Source organism: Amborella trichopoda, chromosome 4 (genome assembly GCF_054954075.1).
Source record: "Amborella trichopoda isolate Santa Cruz 75 chromosome 4, AtrichopodaSantaCruz75HAP2 v2.0, whole genome shotgun sequence".
NCBI classification, from domain to species: Eukaryota; Viridiplantae; Streptophyta; class Magnoliopsida; order Amborellales; family Amborellaceae; genus Amborella; species Amborella trichopoda.
The window spans coordinates 47,413,700-47,428,202 of NC_142339.1; the positions used below are offsets into that span (position 1 = coordinate 47,413,700).

At 34.8% G+C, this 14,503-nt stretch overlaps 1 protein-coding gene across 1 annotated transcript; it reads left to right on the forward strand.

Moving 5' to 3' along the window:
- Window positions 1-4,710: 4,710 nt before the first annotated feature.
- LOC18995761 (cytokinin hydroxylase) lies at window positions 4,711-13,764 on the forward strand. The gene is made up of 5 exons (XM_088865379.1): window positions 4,711-5,552; window positions 5,662-5,891; window positions 6,266-6,507; window positions 9,290-9,683; window positions 13,085-13,764. Exons 1-5 carry the CDS (start codon window positions 5,273-5,275, stop codon window positions 13,505-13,507), a joined length of 1,569 nt encoding a protein of 522 aa, XP_088721505.1. The 5' UTR covers window positions 4,711-5,272; the 3' UTR covers window positions 13,508-13,764.
- Window positions 13,765-14,503: the final 739 nt, after the last annotated feature.

Genomic DNA, 14,503 nt, shown 5'->3' on the forward strand with positions numbered 1-14,503 from the left:
CCAAAGAAGGCGGTATGAGAATGGGCAAGTTGGACTGTCTTTGAATGCTAAACAAAGTCAATCTTTGTGGTCCTAGGATGCTTTCTTGAACACCACAAAAGGCAGGCTGATAATGCTAACCTCGGACCAATTGGGCACTGCCCCAAATATTAGGATACGACCCTACTATCGAAAAACTTCAACAAAAAATTTAAAATACAAATTTTGAAAAATAAAAAACCTCAGATTGATCGACCTTCCACATAATTTTAACTTAAAACTGATTCATTTCATATTTTTTCGGTACGTAATTCACTTTTTAAATTTGATCTATTTGTCTATTTCAAGTAAACTTGTATATTCATATTGATCAATAGACACCGAATCTTCGCATAAAAACCTGAAACTCTTCACATGTAAAACATATGGTTGGGAGGTTCCAGGAATTACGTTCCAGAATCTGACACACTATCAATGTTGAATGCTGGTTGCATGACATGCATGGGAAACTGGGCTTCTAAAGGCCACATTAAAGCAAGCTTCCAGAGATGCATGTGACTTTGTTCTCCTGTTTCCTATTCTTTTCCTTAGTCTCTCTTTCCCTTTCTCGCTCTCTCTATTAAGGGTAGAATTTCTAGACCTCCACATATACATAAATTTTTTGGGCAGTTACTGGGAAGTTAGAGTACTTTAACAGGTTCTCAATATAAAAGTAAGATTTTGTCCAAACTTTAGCTGATATACCCCAAAAAAAAAAAAAACTAAAGGTAATAGGATTCACAGCGTTTTTATTATAAAAATCCCCAGAACTTGTGTTTGTCAAAAGATGGGAATATTCTTTTGGGTAGTTTTAGCTTTTAACATTGGAGGCTAAGCTGTTAAAAGGCATTAAGGATATCTTTCTCAACTAAGATAATCTAGAAAATTGTTAGTTTTATTGGGATTGTTCATATTACTGCAAACTAATGAAAAGTTTAGGAGAACCTTTGCCCTTAAAATTAATGAAATGAGATACGTTGAAGGATACTTAACTTCTTCTAGACAAAGAGGAAGATGCTTCCAGCTAGAAACAAAATGGAAAATATACCCATCGTAAAAACATTTGTTTTACTAGAGGAGAAATCCAACTTAATAAGTAAGGAAAACTATACAAGACACCATTTACTTTTTTGGTTAAAATTACTCGTGTCCTTCATATTTCAAATCGGATGTTTGTAAGAGTATAAGTGACGAAACTCAAAGTTAAAAAAAAAATTCTCGAATTTTGTAAAACATTTCAAGCCATCCAATTCTGCGTCTAATGACTAATGACTAGGAGTAATTGTCACCTCCTTGCTATGAAAAGAAAAGTATCTATTGTGTACTAGGTTAATATGGAAGATGTATATCCTAATCAGTATATATAGGAAGGATAGGTGCAATATTCTGTATTTTATAATAAATCTTAATATTGATTAGGTGCCTGTTGTTTGTTTCTATTATTGTCATTTGTATTTGTATATTTAATTAAAACAAGTTTGTATATTCATATTTATTACTAGACACTGAGTATCTTTTGAATTTTTATTTTTATTTTTATTTTTTTTGAGGAGTCTCATGTTTCTCAGAATAGACTCTGTGTCTAGTAACCACTATAAATATACAAGCTTGTCTTAAATAAACAAATACAAATGACAATAATAAAAATAAATCACATACACCTAAACTATATCCAAACTTATTATAGCATACATGATACTGTACCTACCCTCCTTATATACACTAACTAAGATATACACCTTCCATATTAAATAATGCTCAAGAGAAACTTGTAGATCATTAGGTTTTAGAGCTGCCCAAAGTCCTCTAAGGTTAGAGCCCATGGCGAGAATAACACACCAAATCCAAAACAATCATGACCTGGGGATGATAATTTGGGACCCGTGGGTCGACCATACCCTAATCTAGTTATGGACTTGGTGGGTTAGGTCGGGGTCCATGTCAAGACTCTAAACTGGGTCTGGTTAGGTCGCCATCGATTTGACTTGGGAGATCTCTCTCTCTTTCTGATAAATCCGATTTGTATATTGACCTTCTGATGGAATTTTGATGGTAATAGAGCGGAACACACTAAAAATTTGTATGTAGGATTGTTAAATATTTTCCATTACATAAATATAAATATGTATGCATACTTGAGCTAAACACATGGCTTGGTCCTGAACCCACTGGCTTTGGACCTGACCGGGTCACCTATTAGATTGGTTCTACGCGCTTTCACCCTTATGAATAGCAATACTCAAGAGTGAAAAAACCCTTCGATTTAGAGGGTTTTGGCTACATTCGGAAGGGCTTTGGAGAGAGGGATAGGGTGGTGAGGCACATGTAGTGCGTCACCAGTCAGGGACACTGAGCAACGTGGTCATACGTTACGAGGGTATGGTCTGAATTGGAGGGCACATGGAATTTGCCATGCAAGGGTGGTCAATCATGGACCTCGCCAACTACCTCTGCTCAATTTATCCATGCTTTCTCTCTCTTCTTTCTCTCTCCAAATGGGCGGTGGGGGGGTAACAAGTGCCTGCAAAAATTGGTGGAGGCAACAATGTAATTGGGGAAACATGGCGGTGCAGCACCCTCATTAAGACACACCCTTTTTGCATGCAACTTCCTAATCTCTCCTGTCCTTCCCTCTCCTTTCAAAGTAAATGATCTAACATGCCCTTTTTTTTACCTTTCCTTTCAAAGTATATGATCCAAAATGCCCTCTTTTTTGTTTTTTTACCATCCGCCTGGTGTTTACAAACACGGGTTGGGTGGTCGGGAGAACCGGATTGGGGACTGATTCTCCATATTAGAATTTGTCTACCAAAAAAAAAAATTTAAAAAAAAAAATAATTAAGAAAATTAGGCGATCTAGCTAGTCTAGATCGTCTAGTTCTATGACGTCCCGTTCTGAAACAGAACCACGCGAATAATAAAACTCTGATAAATTTTCAGTTCTAACAAGAAATCAAATCGATCGGAATTGATTCACGATCCTAATCCCGGCTTTAGTCAGCGAGTCTCCGATTAAAACACGATTTTTAAAGAACTCTCCAAATTTTTGACATCTGTTAAAATATTTGAATTTTTCAAAAAATTTTCAAAAAATCTTGTTTTTTCTATTGTAGCGTATTTTATCTTTTTTCCAAAAAGAACTTTTCAAAAAAACTTATTCTTCATTGATTCGACATCTTTGAAAAATTATTTTTGAGATCTATACATTAAAATTGGGATTAAATGAGAATCCTGATATTGCATTAAAAATTTCACCAATATATTCCCTTACAAATAATATTAAAAACCACATTACCAATGTATTCCTAGAAATTTATATTCTCCCAAAAGAACTGTAAATCTCAAAATAATAGGTAAAAATAGGGAAAAATAACCCAATAAAATATCTTGCTTTTCTCTAAACCAAGAGCACTACTACAGAGAGATAGAGAGAGAGATGTTTAATTAAAACCGAAGACCTAGGCAATAGGGAATTAGGGATGACATTCCAATATTTGGTTTTGACTTAACATGCACATATTGTTCATTACAAGTAAGTTGTTTGTTACTTGCTCTCTCTATATATAGAAATTTGATTAATTTCACTATTTTTAATTTTTTCTTTATTTACCATTCTTTCAATAGGTTTAAGAGATAACTACCCATTTAATATGAGCGTGGAGGAAGAGATAAAGTTTGCTAAATTAATCCATAAATGGATAGATATGCATTCAATTTATCCAGCCGTTACACTTAATATCAAGGGGAAAAGTTTATTTAGAGCCGAGGTTCTAAACAATCAAAGTGGAGCCTACCACAAAAATTTCACTACAAGAGGTTGTTTTGATGCTCAAATTGATCATCTTGACATCAAGATGTATGGACATGAGAAAAAATGGATCTCAATTTTTAAAAATAGGGTATTTTGTAACTCATGTTTGGACCGTCAAGTTTCAAGATTTTCAACTTTTCATAGATCTGTCTATCGACACTATTTTTGAAGCTTTAAACTTCATAAATAAAAATGAAAATATATTTTAAGGCTATCACAAAGTATTGAAACCACATTTCTCGATACTTTTTTGAAGGTAGACTCCAATTTGATTGTTTAGAGCGTAGGCCCCATACAAACCCCACGCTTAAAGACAAGCGATTTTCGATTCTTAAGACACTTTTTTTTAGTCCCAACTAAATAAGCAATTATCATCCAACTTAAACATAGAAATGGCAATTGTTTCTCTAATTTTGAAGCAGAGAGGCTTTTATTTATTTGGCTTTTGACATGGGGGATGCAATTCTACATATACCTCCCCTGACCCATCTAGTGTCCAGTTCTCAGAGAGGATGTACGAGAAGGTTCAGAACCCAAAAATTGAAAGCATAAAAAAAAAAAAAAAAAAAAAAAAAAAAAAAAAAAAGAAAAAGAATTTTTTATTTTAAAACTTAAATTGAAAATTGCTAGAATAAAAAAATATTTATTTTTTATTTTAAAAATGACATTTTCAGCGCATTTGAATAGATGAGCCGGCAAACTTACAAAAACCTTGTCCAATTTCTGAATCATGTATCAACTGGAGGTGAAAGGTAATTGGTCAGAGTACATCTCATCAAATAGTGAATCCCTTTACTTTTCCATCACCCTCTATTTTTTTAATTGAACCGTGATAAGCCTATGACAGGAATTTTTCTGGCCACGTCAACATACAAGTTGGGAAAATAATGAAATAAAAAGGTCAAAAAAAATAAAATAAAAATAAATTAGACAGCCTATCTCATGGTTTATAGGAAATTCTAATTATGATGTTGAAAAACCTTCAAATCAATTATTTTGACTCAGTTATTATGGCCATGAAAAAAAATAAATAAAAGATTTCAAATCTTAAATACTGTAAATTGCAACACATTATAGACCATTCATTTTTAAATATTCACAAAGCTGTATCATTTTTTGAGCTTTGAGAGACTTTTTTTATTTTTTTATTTTTTTTAACCCAGGCCCTGCATCCTCTGTAAAATTACCTATAAGAAGTGAATAATTTAATTTTCTATCCATATCTTTTGATTTACTCACAAAATACTCTTAGAAAATACAGTCCTAAATGATAAAAATAAAAATAGAAAAATACATGGTCCTAAGGTGGAAAGGCATCCTCATCGTCTAATTTTAATCTGATACTTAATTACTTCCATTTCTACCCTGTCTTGGCCTTTAAAAGGCAAGGAGTCGGAAATTCTCTTGCCATCTGCCTGTCTCTCTCACACACAGGCTGCTTCCATGGCTGCTATTTTTGCTCTTGCGATGGTTTTTTCGTTTCTTTCAGTTTTGGTTTGGATGTTTCAACAGGGCATGTCAATATACTGGTGGACTCCTAGACGTATCAAAAAATATATGGAAAAACAAGGAGTTCGTGGGCCGAAACCAAGCTTTTTAGTCGGAAACCTCTTCGACATGGCGTCTCTTCTCGACAAAACCACCTCATCTGACATGCCCTATCTCACCCATGATATTGTTTCTCGTCTTCTGCCCCATTATATCCTCTGGTCTAAATTATACGGTGAGAAAGATACCCAACTTACATTTTGCTCTTTTTTTTGTTCAATCTTTATCTCTCAATCTTGAGAGTGGTTCTGATATGTATGCTTTGGGTTTGTTTTGAAATGAAGGAGAGAGATTTATATTTTGGTGGGGAGTGGAGCCGAGGATGTGTATATCAGAGACTGAGATGATCAAAGAACTTCTGTCTTCTAAGAACAGTTTGGTTTATGGGAAATCAGCTTTCCAGAAGCAGGGGTCCAAGCATTTTATTGGCAAGGGCTTGCTCATGGCTAATGGGGATGAATGGTTTCATCAACGTCATATAGTTGCCCCTGCATTTCAAGCTGATAAACTCAAAGTAATGCAAATAACTTCTCTCTCTCTCTCTCTCTCTAAGCTGATAAACTCAAAGTAATGCAAATAACTTCTCTCTCTCTCTCTCTCTCTCTCTCTCTCTCTCTCGAACATCTTTCATAACCCCTCCCTCTCTGTCTCGCTTTTTTTTTTTTTCAAATATCAGTGGGTTACAGGCCCACCCATTTTTGAAATAGATCAATCTTTTCGAAAGTATAAGTGAGAATGGCGGCCGTAACTGGGGGCTGGAGGTACTGCCGCAGCGACCCAGCTCCATTATCTTTCTGCCTCTCTCAAATTGAGGAAAACTTATGTATGGTATCCTCTTTCTCTCTCTCTCTAAAAATGTTTTTTTTTTGTTTTTTGTTTTTGGGGCAGCGTCATGTGGGATACATGATTGAATGCACGAACAGGACGATACAGGCTTTGCATGGTGCGGCGAAAGCAGGGGAAGAAGATGTCGAGATCTGCGGCTACCTCTGCAGATTAACGGCTGATATAATTTCAAGAACCGAATTTGATAGTTGCTATGAGAAGGGGAAGCAGATTTTTGAGCTTCTCACCTCACTTCAGCTTCTCTCTTCCAAGGCCAGTCGCCATTTGTGGTTTCCCGGTAGCCGGTGCGCCTCCCTCTCCTCTTCTCTTCTCTTCTCTCCTCTCCTCTCTCTTTCTCTCTCTAAGTTGTCGATTGGAGACACGAGGTATATGCTACACACCTCCAATAGGCACACCATAAAAACTCTTTCTTTTTTTTATTCTTGCTTTTCTTTTTGCCCATTTTTCTTTTCCTGTTAATATTCGGCACTCTTTAATGGGTTTTCTTTTTTTATTTTTCCTTGGAATCCCTTCTTTATATGTAATTAAAATTGAATGAATATCCCTCTATTCTTTATGAAATATGGGTTTCTTTCCTTAATTTTTCGCCCCATTTTTAGTCTTGATTCCGTTATGGGAGTGGAGCTGATTTCCATTTTAGGTTACAAATGATGAGAAATTTGTTCTGGACGAGATTAGAAGGATGGGTAAAATTGAGAGAAACTTTCCAAAACGGATGGGCAAAATTGAAAGAAACTTTCCAAAAATGGGAAGTGAGAAATTTTATCAGGATGGGTAAAATAAGAGAAACTTCCTAAAATGGGAACAAGAGGTTTTAGACCCTGTTTTGAAAGGCAAATCTGTCATTTTCACGTACGAGTACGGTCATAGACTCTATCAAGTCATGGAACCCTTCACCTTAAGGCCGCAAGATTCACCCCCCTTCAATTTTGTCTCAATTTTAAAAAAGAAAACGGTAGTTCGAAAAGGTTTTTTTTTTGTACATAGATCTCACAAACATTCATACTCAATAGATATATGTTTGGGATGAGTTATAAAGCTTGAGAGTATATATATTTTTTAAAAATTTTACATTTATTCAATAACACTCTTACAATCGCCTATTTTGAAATTTAAGAAACAAAAATGATTGTAAGTACAAAACATAAAAAACTGATTGCGAGTACAAAACGTAAAAAAATGATTGTGAATACAAAACATAAAAGTTCTCTTTGTTGTGAATCCCTTTTCAAAAAATCTACTTTTAATTTTCTTAGGTTAATGTTTGAATAAAGCAGTCTAACCTTCTTTCTAAATTTGTAGAGCTACAAGATTTTCTACCTCTACAGCTCGGGATACTATTCATTTCCTCCCTCAAGCAAAATACTTGGATGCTTTGGATCATAAATTTGGAGAAGTAACCTTTACAACGAGTGATTTACATACGAACCTTAAGCTTTTTTCTAAAATACAAAATACTCCATTTATAGGCAAAAAAATTACAAGTTCAATCGACCCACTTTTTTTTATTTATTTCAAAATTACCCATCGATCTCAAGATGAATCCTCGATCTGATTTTTTTTTTCTTTCCTTTTTTTAAAAATATTTTTTTTGATAGTAGGGTAATGCCACAAGTTTTAAGACAATGCCCTACAACAACAAAAAAATTAAAATTAAAATTAAAATTCGGTCTAAGGATGTCCTCGGACGAAGGGGTGATGTTTTTTTTTTTTGAAAAAAAAAAGGTTGATTGAGCTTCTTTATAACTTCCACAAATAAATGGCGCATTTTGTATTTAGAAAAATATTTAAGTTCCGTAAGTAAATCACTCTTAGAATAAGCTCGGCAAAAAAAAATTCAAAATAAAATCTTACGTACTAGAAAAATTTTATGACTCAAGATTGAACAATACAATTTTTGTAGGGCTATATCTAAGTGTCAAAAAAATTAAAATTAAAATTTCTTATAAAATAATTATCTACCAATTATTACGTGTTTTCCAAAATCTTAGACTAAAACAATTCTATAAATAGGTGCTATGAGTTAGGGAGAACATGCAGAGGAGCATAATATATGTGCTTATTTGTGAAATGCTTTTTATGTGACCAAATTGCCCTGCTTCGAATCCAACGTACACTTGACAAATGCATTACGTCTGCGGCATCATTTTCTGAGAAGGCAGTAGGTTTTGCCCACCCCACTCCCCCCAACCCCCAAAAGAAAAAAAAAAAAAAATCATAACAAACTTGGAAGGCCTATCTGCTAGCCACGTGCGTTAATTTCTCCAAATAAAAACCAAAAAAACTCAAGAAAAATATCAAGTACGTTACAAGTAACATCAAGTTAATGTCCATTTTAGTGGTGGATTTTTAAACAATTGTCCTTTTTTTTCACAATGAACAACGTGCCAAAAATCATAATTTAGAAAAATCCATAAATAAACTCGTTGACACCTAGGAGATATAGAGTTTAGGGTTATTTTAGTGCTTCAATGAAAATGGAATATTTTTGTTATGAAGAAGAGTAATGTCGATGTATGGTTGCCTCCTTGTGCTATAGAATAAGGCACGTATCCGAATTTTGATCGGAGATGTAGTTTCAAAGTCAGAAATTTTAGCCATAAAATTTTAAAAATTACATAAAATTGAGCGGATATATAAACACTTGAAAACCTCCAAAAAAAAAAAAAAAAAAAAAAATCCATGTCATGCGATACAAGATATACTAAGGACATAAAATTATACTAAGGTCGAGATGATCAATTAGATCAACCTCCAAACACAAACACTTTCTTCTAGAGGATTTTTTAAGTACACCTTACTATTTAGGTTAGGTGCACTTGCTTTAATAATATCATGTTGACATCTTATATAAACTTTTCCTATCGGAATAGCCGCAAGAAATTCAACATTTGAAAGTATTCCAAGTCACGATGCGATGGGTATTTAAAAATTAAACCAAATAATATCATGTGTCTCGTAACGGGTAATTTAAAATTAAATCAAATAATATAGAGAATTTTAAATTACTCATTATTCTCTCATTGTTATGGTATTCTGATAAATCTCCCTTTCTTTTGTGAACAGTTTCTTTCCGAGTAAATTTAACAGAGAGATAAAGAGTTTGAAAGGTGAGGTGGAGAAGCTATTGCTTGAAATTATTGAGAGCCGGCGTGACTGTATGGAAATTGGGAGAAGTGCATCTTATGGAAATGACCTTCTTGGCTTGCTTTTGGCTGAGACTGAGAAGAAATACAAGAAGGGGGAAAGCGATGATGGCTTCTGTTTTACTACTCAGCATTTGATGGACGAGTGCAAGACATTCTTTTTCACTGGTCACGAGACCACAGCACTGCTCCTGACCTGGACTATCATGCTTCTTGCCTCCAACCCTGGTTGGCAAGAGAGGGCTAAGGCTGAGGTGGAACAGGTCTGCGGCGGCTCTGCTCCTGCAGTTGATCATCTTCCTAAGCTCTCACTGGTAATCATCCCAACTCTCTTCTCTCTTTCTAACAACAATATTAGTTGCTGGCCGGTCTGGGTGATGGTCACTGCCACGACATGATGTCTTGAATTCTATTTATTTTAAGAAATTCATCTCCTAAAAAAAGAAAATATGGCCAAAATTGAGGATTTGACATCCAAATTGAAGCAAAGCACATCAATCCTTATAATATTTTAAAGTATCAATATTGATATCAGATATGCCCTTGTTATAATCAAAATTTTGTAAGAATACTTCCACAATACTAAAATTTTGTGGAATTACCTATGGGGTATTTGGATTTTTGGGACTACACTTCATACAAATATTTCAAAAAAAACCCGGCTGCTATGAGTCCATGTAGAAATGAGTCACTTTTGAAATTTTTATTTTTGAGATGGATTTTTGAACCATTTTTAAGAACATGTAATCTCTAATATGGAGATCATGAATATAAAATAAATAAATAAATTTTAAAATAATAATTCTATTAAGAAAATATTTAGACCTTTAGTTTCAATTATTTTTGAATAGACCACCTATTTGCATCTATCTTTAATATGGGGACTGCACATGTAGAAATGCGGTCCTTGCTGCATGAAACAAATTACCTTTCAAAAAATTTATAATAATATATATTTCTATTAATTTTAAATTCCACTGACATGAAGGGCTACTTGGTGCCTCTCTCTTTTCTTGCCTCATTTTTCTGAATGGTGCTCTCTCTATCCAAGTTGTTAATTCCAATTTACATGACATAATGAAAGAAGTTAAATATTTCAAATGTCCTGTAGGAAAATATATAGTAATGATAAGGACAATCCACATATCATAGTCCTGAAAGGTCATCACCATGCATAAATATAGATAATAGTTGAGTAATGGACCGAGTTTGGGTCCCAACGCTGGCGTCATTGGCGCTTCCGAATCTCATACTTCACTCAACTTACCCGACTCGATTCGAGATGCTCCATTGACCCTTCAACTCTTGTCACCACTTCAAAAGACAACTCACCCAAACGAGTGTGGCGATCGCACAAACAGGCCATAGAACCCGGCCATGGGCCGGTTCTGAGTATTTCGGAACCAGTCTGCGGTAAACCGCAAGTTAAAACAAATCTAAGAAAAGCTTAAAAAATTTTAAAAAATATGAAAAGTATACTTAAAATATAATTTAACAAAATAAATCCAAATTCCCAATCTTTTCCGAAACAATAGAAAGCCTATTACAAACAAATTTCTTATTTTATATTTTTTTATATTTTTTGAATATGCTTTTAAGTTAGGGTGGTCAAGCCTGTTGACCACCCTAACCAACCACAGCCAGTGGCCCGTTCTGAGTAGCCCGGTTGGTTCCGGTTCAACCCTACCGGGTTGTCAATAAAAAAAATCAAAAAATTGGAAACAAAATAAAAATTTTGGAACCCGCTAATTTCCTGTTTTAACTGGGAATTATAACAATTCTCACCGTCATCCAATCTGGATCGGCCGTTCCTAATCAAACAATAATTTCAAATATAACTTTCTCATGTAACTTAGGATCATAGTACACCTTCGTATCTTCGTGGATTGGAGATAGGGTGGTACCAGGTAAAAAACTAGAACCATCTTTTGTATGTTGGTTTGAAAGTGACAAGGTTATATGCAACCCTGTATTCACTTAGGACCTCAAATTTTGGGAAAAACCTCCAGCACTCTGTAATCAAATTTCAAAATAAAGGAGTTATTACACAAATCAAAACTTTTCCTTTCGAAAAAAAACTCATATGACGATTTTGTTAAAGCAGATCTTGAAATTACAAATCTAGAAAATCCTCCTCCCAAGGGAGTAAATGTATAGTTTGATCCCTTGGTGGTGTACCTCTTATTAAAATGATTGGATGGTGTGGGGGATTTTGGGCGCAAGTGCTATCTCTACAGTCCACCCATGATGAGAAAGATAGCGACAGTGAGTTAAGTAATGCGAGTGCTTTACACTTACTCTGTGGGCGAAAGTGGTACTTGGAAGGATTTTATTAATATGAAATTATGGAATCCACCCAAGAATCAATGATTATTTAAGAAAAATAATTTCGATTTGAGTTCAAATCTCACCCCTCTAAAACCTAAACACTCTCCATTCAATCGTGAGAAAATATGTTTTTCAAGCTCATATATTGCAATATGGAAAGTTTTCATTTTGAGGTTGCAGTAAGGTTGAAGAGGTTATATCTCCAAATATCGGGGCACAAAGATAACCCTATATTTGATTTTACCTAGGGGAGTAAATGGACAGAATGCTTCTTGGGGAGCATGAAATCTTCTAAAATGTACAACCCAACTTCTTCCCATGAGAGCTGTAAACGAAACAGGGGAGTTGACTCGACCTATGCTTCCTTGGGATCATATTATGTATTTATTCCTCTTGAAAAACACTTATTTGGGAGAATTTTTTTTATTTGAAATTTTGAGATGCATCTAAATTTATTTTGATGATTATTTTTAGATAAAGAAATTGGATTTTGAGTTTTTGAACATTTTGAACATTTTAGAGGGTTCTAGTGCAATCTTGGGATGTTATTTTTTTATAGGCAAGGGTGAGAGGTTTAACTTTTTTTCATTAAGGTTAGTTGGCAAGGATATAAAGATCATGTCTTCAAAATTTAAGATCTATAAGATATTCCTAGCCTAAGTTTTGCCCGAGGGAGTAGATGAATAGTATACTCTCATTAGGACCTGAAAAGCCTTTTTATAATCAGAAACCTTCCTCGTATGAAGTATGAACCGGCTCATCTGTCCTATTGACAAAATAAAGTATAGACCAGGGTCGTTTGCTAAGAAAATTAGTATAAGCAAGTTGACCCTATGATAAGGGATAAAACTGTAAATTGTAGTCCCAAGGGTATTTTAGATTTATTGTGAGGCTTTGGAAGTGTCTCAATAAAAGAATGTGGATGTTTTCGTCATCTCTTCCATTCATCCTTTGGCACGGCTTGTCGACTGTGGCTATTATTATTTTTCCTTATTTTTTAATGAAGACCGTGTTGGTTATCAAAAAACAGAAAGATGATATTGGGTATTTTACCTATTGTGTTTATATTTGGCATTACATTTCAGTCCCTAAAAAACATTGGAAATTGAATTCTTCCACTAAAAAAAAACTAAAACGGGTACTTTTGAAATGAAATTTTAGATCTTGTCAATTATTAATTCTTGCATAGTTAGAAAAAGACTTTGATGATGACGACGATGATGTTAATTAGTTCTTGCATTGAGCATATGACATGTATTTGTAGGCCCATCTGTTTTATTTTCTATTTGATGGCACTATAAGCAACAAAATAGTCGCTTTCCTAGTAGCAAGATTTATATTAACAACATTTAAACTAACAAAAAACTTTGTACTAATGTTTTTGCAGATGAATATGATATTGAATGAGTCTCTAAGACTGTATCCTCCAGCTGCTCTCCTACCCCGAATGGCTTTTGAAGACACCAAGCTTGGAGACCTCAATGTCCCTAAGGGCCTCTCTATATGGATCCCAGTCTTAGCAATACACCACAGTGAAGAGCTGTGGGGCAAAGATGCAAATGAGTTCAACCCTGAGAGATTTGCCGGGAAATCTTTCGCACCCGGCCGACACTTCATGCCCTTCTCAGCGGGGCCTCGCAATTGTATAGGTCAAGCATTCGCCATGATGGAGGCCAAGATCGTGCTCTCGATGCTAATCTCGCATTTCTCCTTCCGAATCTCAAAAAATTACCGCCATGCCCCTGTCAATGTTCTTACACTTAAGCCCAAGTATGGCCTCCAAGTTTGCCTTACCCCCTTGAAACCATGACTTCCTCTCTCTCTCTCTCTCTCTCTCTCTCGCTCTCTTGCGGCAATGTGATTAAGCTTACATAGTATGAGCTATCCTTTTGATTTTTCATCCACACCATGTTCATGCACTGATACAACTTATACTTAAAACAAACTTCAAGAGGTGCTCTTATACCCATGTAACTGGCTCTACACTTCCAAAATAAAGCAATGATCTTTGACATCTGTACACTTATATATGCAAAATAAATACATTATTTGTCTCAAGCTTCCTTATACTTTGGCTGCAAATTTTAATTAATGTGGTATTAGCTTGACCAAGGAATATTCAATGGGGCAAAACTGTTCCATAAGCACGCCTAGAGAATGGATTTCCTAAAGGGATTAGTTAATTAATGTGTTATAGAGTTTATTATAATGATCATTATGACAAATAAAAGAGAACAAGGGAGAGCAAATAAAAAAAAGAAAAGAAGTGTATATATTATTAGTGATTTTTGTTTTTATAGTAGAGGCTACTTTGTAACGGATAAGGGTCGGACCTTTCCTTTTTCTTGTGCTTTGGAATAAGAAAGGATTCCCACCAAAAGGACTTCTCTAAGGTGCCCCTTATTTTTCAAATGATCAACTTGGGGACATCCATAAATTATATTTTCGAGCCAATAGGATCGCGCCACGGTACCCCAAATTTCCCACCATTCAAATTCCTAAACTAAAAGCCTCCCATCACACCCATTTTGTAGTCCTTTGTGTTTAGTCCACCAGCCATTAGTACAATGATTTGTACACTTTTTATTATGCACGAGTGCTTCAAAAAGTGGCCCATTAAAGAAATCCAGCTTCTTCAAAGGGGGCTTGAGAAGGATATCAGGGAACCCTCTCCATGATCCACCCCACTTCTGAATAAGGATAAAAAAAAATATAGCACATATGTGGTGTTGAGAGATATCAAAATTGCCATTGATTATAGGATTGTTAGCTGCCAATAAAGCATCTGGTAAAGCCAGCCCCTTAA